Here is a 16,410-nt window from a genome sequence, read left to right as displayed (position 1 = left end):
GAGTCCCAAGTGGGAGGGGATGGGAGATAAGGAGCGATGAGAAGATTAACAGTAATAGTAGTGCAAACTTTGTAAATAGTTGGACAGTGTTGGAGGAATTATTTGTTTAGCAGAGTGATGGCATTCGGGAAAAAACTCCTTGTGTCTAGTTGTTCTGGTGTGCAGAGAAATGATTATTCAACATCTTTTTAAAAACTTCCAGTGTTGGAGCATTCACAAGTTCTGGAGGCAAGTTGTTCCACTGGTTAATTGTTCTGACTGTCAGGAAATGTCTCTTTATTTCTAAGTTGCTTCTCTCCTGGATGAGTTTCCATCCGTTGCTTCTTGTCCTGCCCTCTGGGGCTCTGGAGAAGAGCTTGACTCCCTCTTCTTTGGGGCAGCCCCTCAAATACTGGCTTACTGCTATCATGTCACCCCTAGTCCTTCTCTTCATCAAACTAGACCGGCCCAGTTTCCTGCCACCGTTCTTCGTATGTTTTTGCCTCCAGTTCCCTTCTCTTCTTTCCCGCTCTTCTTTGAAAGAGTCTCAACATCTGTTTTTACATCACGGTGACCAAAACTGAATGCAGTTTAGCTCTACTTACAACCTCCTCCAGATGAAGGAACAGTAACGGATCCAGACGGAGAGCGGGTAGTTCCTCTGGACAACAGCCTTACGCACTTCAATACCACGGAGATCAAACCGCACCCCTTTTTTCCAAGGTGCCACGTTTGACGGTCGAACAGAAACCCGGCCCGTATTGCAAACACTCGGCTCGGCGTCTCCAGTTGGGCTGTTTGGTGGAGTCACGTTGCATCAAAATCTTCCTTGTCTCAGTGATGCAACAAAGTCACTCCGAAGTCAACAGAAGCAAATTAACGCCCTGGCATCCTGGGAGGGGTTGAATGAAACGCATCCTGCTGGCACCGGCTGCCTTTCTAAGGTGTAAACTCCTTGCAAAACCGCACCCGCAATTAATTCGCTCTTGATGGGGACAAAATTGTCTGGCTGCTCCGATCGATGTTAGCCGCGTCTTTTCCTAAACAAGGGCTATCCCGAAACCATCTTTTAAATGGCTAAGTTGCATCATATCCAGAGCGGCTAAGATCACCGTGTCATATCTAGAGTGGCTAATATATTTCTATCAGAGGTGGTATATGCAGCCGGTTCGGACCGGTTCTACAGAACCGGTAGCGGAAATTGTGAGTAGTTTGGAGAACCGGCCAATCCCGCCTCTGACTGGCCCCGCCAACCCCCATCTCTTGCCTGTCTCCCATTGAGTCCCAGCTGATGGGCTGGGTCTCCTTTGGTTGCCCTGCCCAGGAGAACGGAGCTGGAAAGCAGGTTAGTGGGGTGGGGAAGGAAGGGGGATTTTGCAGTATATCCTTCCCCTGCCACGCCCACCAAGCCACGTCCACAGAATCAGTAGTAAAAAAATGTGGAATCCCATCACTGAAGCATACCCTCTTATTGCTAAGAAATTTGGACTCCTCTTGTTGGAGCAGTGGGAAAGCATACGGTCGAATGAAGCCGACATATTAAAATTTTAAAAGAGAGTTTCTCCCAAAGGATGTATAGCTCCAGAAAAATTATCTAGAATGTGTAAGGGCACTGCAGATTTGTGTTGGAAACGTAGACAACATGAAGGGTCTTTTGCCATCCTGGCTGGGGAATTCTGGGAGTTGAAATCCACACATTTTAAAACGTTCAACAGCACTGAAAAAAAATTTTTAACTTAAAAGCAACGGTGCTCTCTGAGCTTAGTGGTTTTCTTGCAGACGTTTCATGACCCAACTAGGTAACAACATCGGTGCTAGAAAGCAGTAGGTGTGCAGGGAAGAGGAAGAGGAGGAGGAGGAAGGACTGTCGGGTCCTTGGTGCTCACTGAGCTTGGTGGTTTTCTTGCAGACGTTTCATGACCCAACTAGGTAACATCATCGGTGCTAGAAAGCAGTAGATGTGCAGGGAAGAGGAAGAGGAGGAGGAGGAAGGACTGTCGGGTCCTTGGTGCTCTCTGAGCTTCGTGGTTTTCTTGCAGACGTTTCATGACCCAACTAGGTAACATCATCGGTGCTAGAAAGCAGTAGGTGTGCAGGGAAGAGGAAGAGGAGGAGGAGGAGGAGGAGGAAGGACTGTGGGTCCTTGGTGCTCTCTGAGCTCGTGGTTTTCTTGCAGACGTTTCATGACCCAACTAGGTAACATCATCGGTGCTAGAAAGCAGTAGGTGTGCAGGGAAGAGGAAGAGGAGGAGGAGGAGGAAGGACTGTGGGTCCTTGGTGCTCTCTGAGCTTCGTGGTTTTCTTGCAGACGTTTCATGACCCAACTAGGTAACATCATCGGTGCTAGAAAGCAGTAGGTGTGCAGGGAAGAGGAAGAGGAGGAGGAGGAGGAGGAGGAAGGACTGTGGGGTCCTTGGTGCTCTCTGAGCTTAGTGGTTTTCTTGCAGACGTTTCATGACCCAACTAGGTAACAACATCAGTGCTACAAGGGAGCAGCGTCTACTCTCTCTTTAGATTCAAGTGGCTTTCACTATCGGCGTTGATGGGTGGTTCTAGTGGTTCCTTCATTAGGCTGTTTGCACCTCTTGATTAAGCTGTTTCCTGCTTTCTAACACTGATAATGTGACGCAGTTGGGTCACAAAACGTCTGCAAGAAAGCAACCAAGCTCAGAGAGCACCAAGTCCTCCTCCTCCTCCTCCTCCTTCCTCTCTGCAAACCCCCCTCCCTTCTAGCACTGACGATGTTATCGAGATGGGCGGTGAAACGTCTGCAAGAAAACCACCAAGCTCAGAGAGCATCAAGGACCCCACAGTCCTCCTCCTCTCCTTCCTCCCTGCAATCTTGCAGCACTGATAATGTTACCCAGTTGGGTCGCGAAACGTCTGCAAGACGCTGCCGATATTTTCTTCTCTCGGGACTTCCTGAGCAGTCGGGCCCCCCCTGAACCCAAACAACAAATAACATCCCCCAGTACCTTGTTCTCTAAATATCCTGGGTTTTTTGTTCGTTTGTTTGTTTGCAGGAATTGATAGTCGGTACAACGAAGGCTGCCGGGAGCTCGCCAACTATCTCCTCTTCGACTTGTACAGCCAGAACAACAACGAGTTTGAGAGGGCAGGATTCCCCGAAGAAGTCCTGGACGGTAAGAGGGAGCTGCCCCCGAACCCCAAAGGCTGGAATGAACCTCTCTTCCTGGTCACCGGCGATGCTTGGCCCCTTCCCCCACTCCTGACGAGTCCCTCTTCTTACGACCGCTTGCTTTATTTTTGCAGATGTGATCCTGCTGGTGAAGCCGGACAGCGTCCATCTCTACTGCAACCCGGTCAACTACAATTACCTTCTCCCCAACGTGGCGTTTTGGAGAAACCTGCATTTCCACTGCCTGACGGAGACGGAGGTGAGCTGGGGAGCCACAAACTGAGGAAGAACCGGGGTGGGGTGGGTGGGTTGCGGAGTGAGAAAGTTTGGACTTCCTGCGCAGGATTTCAGCGGTCTGGCGGGGGAATTCTCTGGGCGTTGAAGTCCACGTCTCTTAACACCGCCCACCGTCGTTTGCAATGTTGCCCAGAATCTTTTAACTGAACCTTACAGGTACTCGCTTGAGTTACGACTACAGAGTTTTTGTTGCTAAGCGAGATATTTGTGAAGTGTGTATTGCCCCATCCGTTGGTGCAGTGGTGAGAGTGCAGTACTGCGGGCTCCTTCTGCTGACTGCTGGCTGCCTGCAGTTTGGCAGTTTGACTCTGACCAGGCTCAATGTTAGCTCAGCTTTCCATCCTTCCGAGGTGGGTAAAACGAGGACCCAGATTGTTGAGGGCCAGAGGCTGACTTAGAGAGGGCTGGGAAGCATTGTGAAGTGGCATGTAAATGCTGTTGCTATTCCTTCCTTCCTTCCTTCCTTCCTTCCTTCCTTCCTTCCTTCCTTCCTTCCTTCCTTCCCCTTCCTCACTCCTTCCCTCCTTCTCTTACTTCTCTTTCTCTTTCTCCTTCCTGACTGGCTCAAGGTTGACTCGTCCTTCTGAGGTCGGTAAAATGAGGACTCAGATTGGGGGGCAAGAGGCTGACTGTGTAAACCGCTTAGAGAGGGCTGGGAAGCACTGGGAAGGGGTATATAAGTCTAAATGAGAAGGAAGGAAGGCAAGGCAAGGCAGGAAGGCAGGCAGGAAGGAAGGAAGGAAGGAAGGAAGGAAGGAAGGAAGGAAGGAAGGAAGGAAGGAAGGAAGGAAGGAAAAAAGGAAGGAAGGAAGGAAGGAAGGAAGGAAGGAAAAGAAAAAAGGCAGGAAGGAAGGCAAGGCAGGAAGGAAGGAATGAATGAAGGAAGGAAGGAAGGAAGGAAGGAAAAGAGAAAAGGAAGGAAGGAAAGGCAGGCAGGAAGGAAAGGAAGGAAGGAAGGAAGGAAAAGAAAAAAGGAAGACAGGAAGGAAGGAAGGAAGGAAGGAGCAAGAGACTGACCCTGCAAACCACTCAGAGAGGGCTGTAAAAGCACTGTGAAGCGGCACATAAGTGTTATTGCCAAGTGCTGCTTCTTGCCACATTCGTTAAGTGAATCATTGCAGTTTTTTAAAAGTTAGTAACCCGGTTGTTAAGTGAATCTGGCTCCCCCATTTCCCTTTGGTTGGCAGAAGGTTGCAAAAGGGGGTTTGCATAACCCCGGGACCCTGCAACTCTCATCAATAGGAGCCAGTGGCTGAGCATCTGAACGTTGATCATTGTGACCACCAGGAAGCTGCCATGGTCGTTCAGTGTGGAAAAGGGTCCTAAGCCGCTTGTTTTTCCAGTGCCGTCGTAAGTTCGGATGGTCACTAAATGAATGGCTGTAAGCCGAGGACTTACCTGTATTACATTCATATTGGTCAGGCTCAGGGATGTAGCGACCGGTTCGCTGCCCAATTGCTGGGTGGGCGTGGCCATGGTGGGTGTGGCCTACCGGAACTTCCAGGAGGGCCGTTTTGCGCCTTCCCCAGAATCCGGAGGCTTCCCTCGGGCCTCTGGGAGGGGGGAAATGGCCTCCCCTGCGCTCTGGACGCCCTCTGGAACCGTAGAGCCCACCAACTTGAAGTTGGGCACTTAGGTTCCTCTTGGCTTCTACGTGCTCACTAAGAAAGGATTCTTCAAAATGACCATCAGAGTATTATTATTATTATTATTATTATTATTATTATTATTATTATTATTATTATTATTATCTGATGCAGAGGAGTTCTATTCTCCCTCCCCACCTGGGAAGAAATCTCTTCCAAAGACAAAACACAAGCACAGGAGTTTCTGTTTCAGTTTCATAGCACCAAGCAGCTTTAGTACAGAACAGTTGAGCTAAGCCACGCCCAGGCTCCTTGCCGTCTCCTTCTTGCTCGCACAGCAAATACTCTTTCAGTTTCCAAACAGCCCTCCACTCTCTCACACAGTGAACAGGACGCTAGCCAGACGAATACCGATGGATGCTGGTAGGCAGAGGCAGAATTTTTCCCCCTCCCTTATTTCCCTCCCCAAAAACGAAGCCCGACCCCCATCGTTTCGTAGCGAAGGACGAGTTATCGAGTTAGCCTTCTATAATTTCACGGTGTCTTATACCCATCCAGCTTCGTCTCTCGGCCTGCCGAATTGCGGCTTTCCAAGTCCTCTCCAACTGGCCACTTCTGTGCCATTTGAGTCTTTTCATTTTGGAGACGTTTCAGGCCTTCGCGGGGGAGTTGGCGTCCCCCAACCGGGCTTTGAAAACGTCAAATTTTGGTCCAAAGCTTGTTTCTGCTGTTCTTTTTGCGCTTCGTTCCTTTCCCGGCCTTCGGGCCACCAGCCCCGAGTGGGAGCCGCTTTGGATAATAAAATGCGAGGGACGCCGTAAACTGAATTCGTCGATGGGGTTTTTTTTTTTTTTTTTTTGGCATCTGTGAAATAGAGGCGCCCGGAGTACAATCGGCACGGCTTTTAAATTGGAGAGGGCTTATGAAAAACCCTCCGACGCGCCTTTGAAAATCACTCATAGCCTCTTCGGCAGAGAGCCAAAGCCCTGCTCGGTTATTGCCGCCCTCTCAACAAATTCTGCAAAGTCCTTTTCCTTTCCATTTTAATTTTATTGCGAATCGAGCTCGGCAGCGTTCACCATCCAGCGTTCGGGGTTTGGGAAACAGGCAGAAGCTGGATTTCAGGTGCCTTTGTTTCGGGGGGGTTGGTTTTCTTTGGAAAAGGAAAAGCTCGGGTTCAGCTCCGCTCCGAAATTTGAGGATTCAAAGGGGGCAACCGGGCTGTGTCTCTGGCAGGAATCTGAGGGTTTGGAAGCAGGGAGACGGCGCCATCGGAGAGTGGCCGGGACGAAGGCGTCCTTCCCGTAATTCAACCTGGGCCGGCTTTTGAGTGCTTGCAAAACTATTTTTTTTTACTTTGGGGAACAGAAAATGTCTTGCTTGCCGTATTCTACCCAGTAGAAAGAAAGAAAGAAAGAGGTCTGATGTAGTAGTTAAGGTGTTAGCCTAGAAACCAGGAGGCATTGAGTTCTAGTTGAAAGCCAGCCGGGTGACTTTGGGCCAATCACTAGGAGACTGGGAGTTCTAGTTTTGCCTTAGGCATGAAAGCCAGTTGGGTGACTTTGGGCCAATCCCCAGGAGATTAGGAGTTCTAGTTTTGCCTTAGGCACAAAAGCCAGTTGGGTGACTTTGGGCCAATCCCCAGGAGACTTGGGAGTTCTAGTTTTGCCTTAGGCACAAAAGCCAGTTGGGTGACTTTGTGTCAATCCCCAGGAGACTGGGAGTTCTAGTTCTGCTAGTTCTGCCATAGGTATGAAAGCCAGCTGGGTGACTTTGGACCAATCATTAGGAGACTGGGAGTTCTAGTTCTGCTATAGGCATGAAAGCCAGCTGGGTGACTTTGGGCCAGTCTCACCCACTCAGCCCAAGCTCACCTCACAGGGTTGTTGTTATGGGGAATAATAGGAGGAGGAAGGGCCATTAAATGGGGCAAAGCTCACTTAACAACTGTCGCGCTGAGCAGCATAAATTTTGTTTGCTCAGTCGTGGTTGTCCAGTCAAGGGCTTGCCTGTACTAGAATTTCTATTTTGCAGGAACAGCCGATCCTAAACTGCAGCCTTTTTTTAGCCGCTGGAAGCTTAAACGGAGTTTTTGAGGGCACGAAAAAGCCACCGGAACTGCTGGCACTTTCTTCGTTTTCAGAAGATTCTTTCCCTTCTTCTCGTTTTATATTAGTATGAAGATGAAGAGTCAGCCGAAGAATTTAAAATTTCCAGCTTCGTGGATATGGTTCGAGATTGCAGCCGGATTGGCATCCCCTTCAGCTCCCAAGGTAGGTTAGAGGAAAAACCCAATCCTTTTAAACCAGACTCTGGGGTAATCCTCAATTTACAACAGTTCACTTAATGACCTTTCAGAGCAGGGTTTCCCACCCACCCCCTGCCCCAAACTTGACGACTTGAAGCCTTGTGGACTTCAGCTCCCAGCAGAGAGCTGGCTGGAGAATTCTGGGAGTTGAAGTCCACAAGTCTTAAAGTGGCCAAGTTGAGTGAACCGGTCGTTAATTTTACCTCTGGTTCACCGAACTAGCAGTTCTGAAGACCAGCTGGCCTTGCCCCTCCTCTCCCAGGAGTCCCCAGGCCCCTGATTTTGGCTCCCAGGTAAGTGCAGGGGAGGTTTGCTAGGCCCAAAATGAGGCGTGGGTGGATAGAAAGGAAAGAAGGAAAGAGAAAGAAAGAAAGAGAGAGAGAGAGAGAAAGAAGAAAGAAAGAAAGAAAGAAAGAAAGAAAGAAAGAAAGAAAGAAAGAAAGAGGGTGGGATGGAGAGAGGGATGGGAGAAAGAAAAGAGAGAAAGAAAGAGAAGAAAGAAAAAGAAAGAAAAGAAAGAAAGAAAGAAGAAAGAAAGAAAGAAAGAAGAAAGAAGAAAGAAAGAAAGAAAGAAAGAGGGAGAGGAGAGGGATGGGAGAAAGAAAGGGAAGGAAAAGGAAGAAAAAAAGAAAGAAAAGAGAGAGAGAGAGGGAGAAAAGAAGGGAAAGGAGAGAGAAAGAAAGAGAAAGAAAAAGAAAGAAAGAAAGAAAGAAAAGAAAGAAAGAAAGGGAGGTTGGGAGGGAGAGAGGGAGGGAGAGAGGTGAGAGAAAGAAAGGGAAGGGAGAAAGAAAAGAAAGAAAAGAAAGAGAGGGGGGAGGGAGGGAAGGGAGAGAGAAAGAAAGAGAAGGGAGAAAGGGGGAAAGGAAGGAAAAGTGAATAAGATACGGCTGGATGGATGGATAGAGGGAGGGAGGGAGGGAGGGAGGGAAAAAGGAGAGGAAGGAAGGAAGGATCACAAGCCCCGGCACTAGATGAAGCTTCAGGGGATGCTTTGAAACAGCACAGCCATCCAAGGCTGGAAGTGACCTCAGAGGTCAGCTAGTCCAGCCCCCTGCTCCAAGAGCATTATTAAAGTGAGTTTCTCCCTTTTGACCCGCTCAGCCACATGCCCACCCAGCCACGCCCACCCAGTCACATGACCAAGCCACGCCCACAGAACCGGTTGTTTAAAAAAATGGAACCACACCCCCGGTTACAGCAGCATTGGAAAAAAAAACGACTTACGACCATTTTTCACATTTAACGACCGCTACAGCATCTCCATATATTCACGCAATCAAAATTCAGGCACTTGGGCCACCGGGTCCTATTTACGACGGTTGCAGCGTCCCGGGCTCTTGCGATCCCCCCCCCCAATTTGCGACCTTTTGAGAAGCAAAGTCCAGGGGGGAGCCAGAATCGCTTAACGACAGCAGTGTTTCGCTTAACAACGGTGGCAAGGACGGTCACAAAACGGAGCAAAACTCACTCAACAACCGTCTCGCTCGGTTGGCCGCATCAATGTTGGGCCTTACTGTCGTCGTAATTCGAGCACTTGCCTGCATTAGCTTTTGGTGTTCATTTTCGTGGGGCCTTCAAGGAAAATCCATCCGCGCGTCGTCGTTGTCTCCGATGTGAGTAATTTGAGCGCCTGCCTCAATTTGTGTTAATCACACCCTGTAAAATTGAAAGACAATGGATCCCTTGTGCTTTGCACGAGAGCATTGAGATCTCCTTTTATGCGAGGAAATAACAGATTCTTTTATTAGGATGGTGGATGAGAATGTAGCTTTCTTTTTTTAGAACAGAAAGGACTCTTGGTTTCCTGTGAATGACGGGATGCCAGGATTGTTAGCAGCGACTGTGAAGGCGGAGGGGGCAGAGAACGGGTTGCTGAGATTAGCCAAAGCCAGCTGATGCAAGAAACATGCAAGCCTCTGCGTCCTCGTTTATTATTATTTTTTTTTGAAAACAATTTTATTGTTTTTGTTAACAAACAAACAGACAAAACATAAAAACATCAGCCCTCATCCGTACTTATGTACAAACAGTTTGAAATTAGAGAGCAAGAAGATAAACAATTTTATATAATTTGGGACCTTTTCTATCAATGGCTGGATGATGAAATACAAAAATAGAATATTTAGAATGTTAGGCAATAAGGAATATTATTGGTTTATTTATTCTTTTTAATTAATTAATTTATTTGATTGACAATGCCGCCTATTCGCCCGGGGCAACTCGAGAGGTGGCTTACACAATGTAAAAACCATATTTAAAACAAAAAAATAAAGACAATAAGAACGAACAAAAAAGAATCAAGTAAATTAGTAAAGTATAATAGAACAAAATTTGGGAAAACAACCAACAAAACAAAATGAAAAAAAAAAAATCAAAAACCAACTCTTCCCCAACCGCCGCCCCGACGACAGCAGATCACACTAGCCAGTTGATGGGATCCATCCTTCTCTGGGCTCCGCCGGCCCACTGAAAAAAACAGGACTTCAGCGCCTTCCGGAAGAGTGTTAGAGTGGCGGCCATTTTAATCTCTGGGCGGATGATGTTCCAGAGAGAGGGAGCCGCCACGGAGAAGGCCCTGCTTCTGGGTCCCGCCAGGTGTATCTCCCTCAGGGGTGGGACCCTCAAATTAAATTAAATTAAACAAGAAAGCAGAACTCTGTAGGTTTCTTGAGTTAGCTCTAGGAAGTGTACAGCAATCCTTGAGTTACGACTGTAGCGGAATCCAAAATGTACGCTGCTAATAAGCGTTTCTTAAGTGAGTTTTGCTCCATTTTACGACTTCCCTTGCTGCCGTTGTTAAGTGAAACGTTGCGTTTGTTAGGTTACTCACATGGCGAACCTGGATTCCCCCTTGACTTTGCTCGTTGGAACGTGGCCAAAAAGGGATCGCGGGACTCTGCGACCGTCATAAGTATGAACTGGTTGCCAAGCGTCTGAATTTTGATCATATGGCCATGGGGACACTACAAGAGTTGTAAGTGGGGGAAATTGGTCACAAGTCACTTTTTCCAGTGAATGGTCGTTAAAGGAACAGTTGTAAGTCGAAGACTACCTCTACAGGGAAGAGCAACACAGATGATTAGGGTAGGGGTCTCCAACCTTGGCCCCTTTAAGACTTGGGGACTTCAACTCCCAAGGTTGGCTGAGGAACTCTGGGAGTTGAACTCCTCAAGTCTTAAAGGGCCCAAGGTTGGAGACCCCTGGATTAGGGGACTGGAGGATAAAACATATCAAGAACGGGGGCAGGAACTGGGCATGTCTAGTTTGATGAAAAGAAGGATGAGGCGAGACAAACGGGCCTTCTGGAAATACCAGAACTGTCAAAACGGGCCTGTTTTTCGGCCTCCTGAGGCTGCAGAGGCTTCCCTCGAGCCTTCGGGAGGGCGAAAACAGCCTCAAACCGGCCGAAAATAAGCTGGGAGGCGCGCGCATGTGCATTGCAGGTACGTTTGGCTGCGGCTCGCATGCCCACACAAGTGGCTCTGCGTGCTACCTGTGGCGCACATGTTATAGGTTCGCCATCACGGTTCTAGCCTGTCAAGATCCATCCGATCCATTTCAACTTCGGTCTGTCCCTCAACGAATGGTTGTAAGTGGAGGAAACCGTCGCAAAAATGCCACCACCACCCCCAAAAAAATCTGCTTTTGGTGTCTTGCAGGTCACCTGCAGATCTTCGACATGTTTGTGGTGGAGAAATGGCCCATCGTGCAAGCGTTTGCGCTGGAAGGCATCGGCGGGGATGGCTTCTTCACCATGAAATACGAGGTAAGAACCGAAGGGACGTCTCGGGTTATGACCACCCTTGACCACCCAGGGTGCGTCCAGGACTCTTGATTAACTGAGCCACTTGGTGACCAGGCTATCAACTACTGCCTAGTATCTGCCAACTGGTCCTGTTGCATGGCTTCGTGAGGAAGCTGGTGTGCCATTGCACTATTGTCAGCCATCTTGGAGCCCTTCAGAGCCCCGTCAAATTCTTTGTCCGAGGCTCTCTGTCTTCCTTTGGCCTGTTTTTCCTCTGCTCTAGAAGGTTTTTCTAGGAGCTATGGCCTTGGCTGCAGCCTCTAAACCAGCTGACCTGGGCATGTGAGAGGGATGGGGTGAGAATTGTGGTCCGCTGGCGGCCTGCAAAGCTGGCAGTAGAGTCGGGCAGTGGGAAGGAACATGGGCCAGTCCTGGAGTCTGGGCAGGACTCGGACGAGGGATCTGCATCCGAAACAGACATGGGGCCAGGGCCATCTGGGAGTGATGTACCGACTCTGGAGCCTCCAGAATCTGACATCAGCGAGGCAGAGGAACAAGGGGAGCCTGTTCTCAGTGTGCGCTTGCGCAGAGCTGCCAGAAGGCAAGAACAATTAAGACAAAAGGGGCGACTTGGGAATAAGGCTTGGAGGTGATTGGTCCTCCCATAAGACATAAAGGAGGAGCAAAGGGACAGGAGCCTTTGCAGGAAGCAACTTTGTTCGTTCTGATCGATTTAAACTCTGAAACTCGGGGTTGAATTTGTGCTCTGTTTTGGCCTTGTACAACTAATTGGCAATTTAGCCGTTGGCAGCATTTCAAGGGAGATAAAGGTGGGTGCTTATCAGCCTTATCCCGAAGGACTGTGGCAGATTTCCGTTGGACTATTCACAAACTCTTTGGGACTCATTACGGGGCTGCGAATGCAGATAATTCACGGCCGTTGAAATTTTTTTTGAAAAGGGGTTTTTGGAAACAGCGTGTGATGGTTACTGTCTCAGGAAGCCTTGGTCAGAACAAGAATCAGGCACCCCACTTTCCAGCACCCCAACAATCACCCTTTTGCATTTTGAAAGCTTTCATCTCGTGGGTGTCCTTGATGTGTGTGTTGGGGAAAGATAAAAAATGCAAGATGCCAACTGTGCGGTAGCTGTGTCGGGGTTCACAACACTCATCCCCACAAAGGGTCCATGGAAGCAGGTTCCTGAGGTAGCGCCCTGCCCTGGCAGAGGTGGTATTTGGCAGGTTCTCACCGGTTCTGGAAAACCACCGGTAGTGGAAATTAGGAGTAGTTGGGGGAACTGGCCAATCCCACCTCTGACTGGCCCTGCCCCCATCTATCTTCTGGCCCCACCCCCATTGATGCCCCCCTTCTGAGTCCCCAGCTGATTGGCTGGGACTCCTTTGGTTGCCCTGCCCAGGAGAATGGAGCTGGAAAGCAGGTTAATGGGGTGGGGGGGGGTCATGTGACTAAGCGGGAGTGAGTGACATCACGTTGACCACACCCAACCAGGTTTTGTGGCTCCCGCTGTGTTTTTTTTTCCCTGTGGAAAACTGGGCCCAAATGGGCTCTGAGTGTTTAAGGTTGCAGATCCCTGCCTTAGACTTGTACAACTAGTCCTTGACTTGAGGCCCCAATTGAGCCCAACAATTATGTTGCTAAGTGATGCATTTGTTACGTGAGTTTTGCCCATTTTACGACCTTTCCAATCCCGTTTGCCAGCCCTGCCTAACAGTGGTGGTATCCCACCGGTTCGGCCCGGTTCAGCCGAAACGGTAGCTCCGAGGATCATCTGTGAGGGAACTGGTTCGCTCCAACAATCCGCTGCTGGGCCGGCCTGCCTACCTGCCCTGGCTCTATCCTGATCTTTATTTCCTGGTTTTTGAAGCTCAGCGGCTTCACGCGGCACAGCAAATTGACGCGTGTCAGCTGTTGAAGATGTAGGGCGAGGGCAGGATTGCAAGAGAAGGTCAGCAGCAAGCCCTATGTGCGCGCGCGCAAAGCACGCCCACCAAGCCCCGCGCCCAGAACCAGTGGTTAAAAAAAGTTGTATCCCACCACTGTGGCCTAGACCCGTGATGGCGGAACTATGGCACTTGTGCCACAGGCGGCACGCAGAACCATTTGTATGGCACGTGAACCCTAGCCAAATTGACCTGCACTGTGCATATGCGTGCCTCTTGGACAATTTTCGGCCCATTTGAGGCTGTTTTCGCCTTCCCGGAGGCTGGAAGGAAGCCTCTGCGGCCTTAGGAGGCCGAAAAATGGGCCTTCCTGAAATACCGGAAGTGCCGAAACAGGCCTGTTTTTCGGCCTCCAAAGGCCGCAGAGGCTTCCCTCCAGCCGAAAATCAGCTGGAAGGCGCACATATGCACAGTGCAGGAAAGAGGGTGGGGCAGGGGTATTGCACGCACATGCATGGGGGGACGTGGGGGGCATTGCATTGTGGGTGCCGGCGCATGCTCACTTTCAACGCACCACAACAACAAGGTTCGCCATCCCTGGCCTAGGCTGCCCCCTGCCTCCTCCCCCGCCTTCCATGCCTCTAGGCCGCCTCCGACTTGATCTTTCTCTTCGCAGCTGATGGACGTCAGTCTGGATCTCTGGAAGGCCTACAGTAAAGTGGATCCCAATTCTTTGGAGAGCTTACTTGACGAGGTAAAGTGTCCAGAGTCTTTTTCCTGAGGGTCATTTAGAATAAAAAATAAAAACATCGATCAGCCGAGTGGTTCTGTGGACAGGCAAGGAGGAAAGTCTGCAGAGCGATGGTTCCTCGTTCTAAAATGGCTTCCAAGATGGACTCCGTTCCGGGATCACAGAGAGCAGCAGGTCTCTCATCTGTTTGTCGCCCAGATGCATTTGAGAATGTTTGGGGCACGTTCGTGGCTTGTTGGAGTGGTGCGGTGGTGGCCTAGAGGCGAAGCTCTCGCCTCACAATCAGGAGGCTTTGAGAGTTCGATCCTGAGTAGAGGCCGGTGTTTCTCTGGACACACTGAGAATAGATCTGCTGAACAAAACTCCGAACTAGTAACAGGAAAGGCATCCGGCCATTAAAACACTCTGCTAACTCCGTTCAGTTGCCCAGACCCCCACCCCCAAGGGATTATGGGGTCATTAAAAGAAGAAGATGATGGTCATGGCTTATTCTGCCAAGGGGCACGGGCAGTGATCAGGCCGTTGGTTCTTTTGGATCCAGGGAACATTCCAGCAAATAAAGGGGATTTTAAGCTTTACTGTTAGCGCCGGCAAACGAATGTAAAAGTGTAAACATTCAAACAAGCCGATTTAAAAGCGTCACACCGAAAGCAAAATGACAGTCCTTGACTTAGAAACCATTCATTTAGTGACCCTTCGAAGTTACAAACGGCACTGGGAAAAAAAAAGTGACTTACGACTGTTTTTCACTCTTAGCGACCGTGGTTACATGATCCAAATTCACGGCGTTTGGCCACCGGCTCCTATTTATGACCCATTGCTTTGTTTGTTAGCAAAGCCAACAGGGCGAGGGGGGAAGCAAGATTTCATTTCCTCACCTTGTTCACTCGCTTAACAAGTGTGTCAGGAAAGGTCACAAAATAGGGCAAAGTTGACTTCACTGTCTTGCTTTTTGCAGTGGAAATTTTGCCTCACGTTTTGGTAAGTGAAAGGCCACCCGTGCAAAGTGGGTGGGGTATTTTGGGGTTTTTGGTTTCCTCCAAATACGCTGCGCCCCTTTTCGAGTTCAGTGTGCGAGCTGTGCTCAGATCTCCATTCCCTGCCGTGTTGTGGCTTCTTTCCATTTCGTTTTTTGGGTTTGTTTTGGGCTCCCAGCTGCGTTCGTTCCGGATTCCAAGAAGCTTTTCGTTCTAGCTTTTAATATGGTGGAGGGGTTTTCTTTAGAGAAAATGGGGAGAGTCGAAACCTGGGCCTCTGCTGACATCTAGTGGCCGTCGCCTGAATTTTATCCACTTTTTTTCTTTCAGCCAGTTGGTATCATTTTAAAAACAGACGCTTGTGTAGATAATTTCTGCCCTGAAGCATCCTTCCGAGCAAGTTTCGGGTCTGTTAGCGGAACCTCTCCAAAAAGAGGCATATTAAGCAATCGATTGGATAGGCAGGGTGGTGGACCTGTCTTAAGGGGCACACGTCTTTTTTCTCAAACCGAAACCAATCCGTTTTTCGCTGAAATCAAATCGGAGGGATTGCTTTCAGCTGGGCAGGGCGAGGTTGGTGGAACGCTGCCTAATCTTTCCCCATTCCTGTACAAGACCTCGGTCAAGGCCGAGCCTTCACGTATCAAGGAGGAGACCCTTCGGGGCCAGGTTGATCTAATGGTTGAGTGTTCAGGTTAGAAACTAGGAGATGGGGAGTTCTAGAGTGCTTTAGACATGAAAAATGGCTAGCTGACTTTGGGCCAATCGCTAGGAGACTGGGAGTTCTAGCCCCACCTCAGATACGAAACCGAGTTGGGTGACTTTGAGCCAGTCACTCTCCTGGAAAAATAGGAGGAGGAAGGAATATGGCAAGTGTTTCCTGCCTTAAATTATGTCTTAAAATGATAAAGCTGGGATATAAATAAGTTATATCAAATTGCATGCTCTTTCTCTCTCTCTCTCCCTCTCTCTTTTGATGTCTTACTCCTCCTTCCCTGCTTAGTGGAATCTGTTACCAGCAGCTGCTACTGCCAAAAGGATAGGCTGATGCAATTTATTTAATGTTTTACTCACCGTTGTTGTATTGAACCCCGAGTTGCTTGAGTTGAGAGTCTGATAAGAAGCAGGTTATTATAGTTGTTTTGCAAAATGTTTGGAGCAGGTTATCCTTGCTCTTTCCACCTCCATAATTTGCCTTCCATGGAGGACCTGTATATACTGCAGGAGTCAAAAAGGGGGCTGTGAAAATATTTACAGACCCCTTACATCCCGGATGTAAACTGTTTCAACTCCTTCCCTCAAAACGACGCTATAGAGCCCTGCACACCAGAACAACTAAACACAAGGAGAGTTTTTCCCCAAAAGCCATCCCTCTGCTAAACAAATAATTCCCTCAACACTGTCCCACTATTTACAAAATCTGCACTACTATCACTATTACTCTTCTCATCACTCCTTATCGCCCATCCCCTCCCACTTGTGACTGTATGACTGTAACTTTGTCGCTTGTATCCTTACGATTTATATAGACTGTTTCCTAGTGTGATTTGATTGCTTATTTGTACCCTATGTCTATTATTAAGTGTTGTGCCTGATGATTCTTGACTCTTGATGAATGTATCTTTTCTTTTATGTACACCGAGAGCATTTGCACCAAAGACAAATTCCACATGTGTCCAACCACACTTGGCCAATAAAGAATTCTATTCTATTCTATTCTATTCTA

The 16,410-nt window shown here is 48.8% G+C and overlaps 1 protein-coding gene across 1 annotated transcript in view; it reads left to right on the top strand.

Moving 5' to 3' along the window:
• The window catches only part of DNAAF9 (dynein axonemal assembly factor 9), a 97,789-nt gene that overhangs the window by 14,200 nt on the left and 67,179 nt on the right, over window positions 1-16,410 (top strand). Inside the window, exons 3-7 of the mRNA XM_087935678.1 lie at window positions 3,003-3,122; window positions 3,253-3,377; window positions 7,178-7,274; window positions 10,969-11,075; window positions 13,633-13,710. Coding sequence (XP_087791804.1) covers window positions 3,003-3,122; window positions 3,253-3,377; window positions 7,178-7,274; window positions 10,969-11,075; window positions 13,633-13,710 — 527 coding nt within the window. The remainder of the gene's footprint in view (window positions 1-3,002; window positions 3,123-3,252; window positions 3,378-7,177; window positions 7,275-10,968; window positions 11,076-13,632; window positions 13,711-16,410) is intronic.

Source organism: Pseudonaja textilis, chromosome 6 (genome assembly GCF_049901715.1).
Source record: "Pseudonaja textilis isolate UNSWEBS1 chromosome 6, rPseTex1.2, whole genome shotgun sequence".
Classification (NCBI taxonomy): domain Eukaryota; kingdom Metazoa; phylum Chordata; class Lepidosauria; order Squamata; family Elapidae; genus Pseudonaja; species Pseudonaja textilis.
Note: the sequence above shows the minus strand (reverse complement) of the source record. Positions and strands in the feature narration are given on the sequence as shown.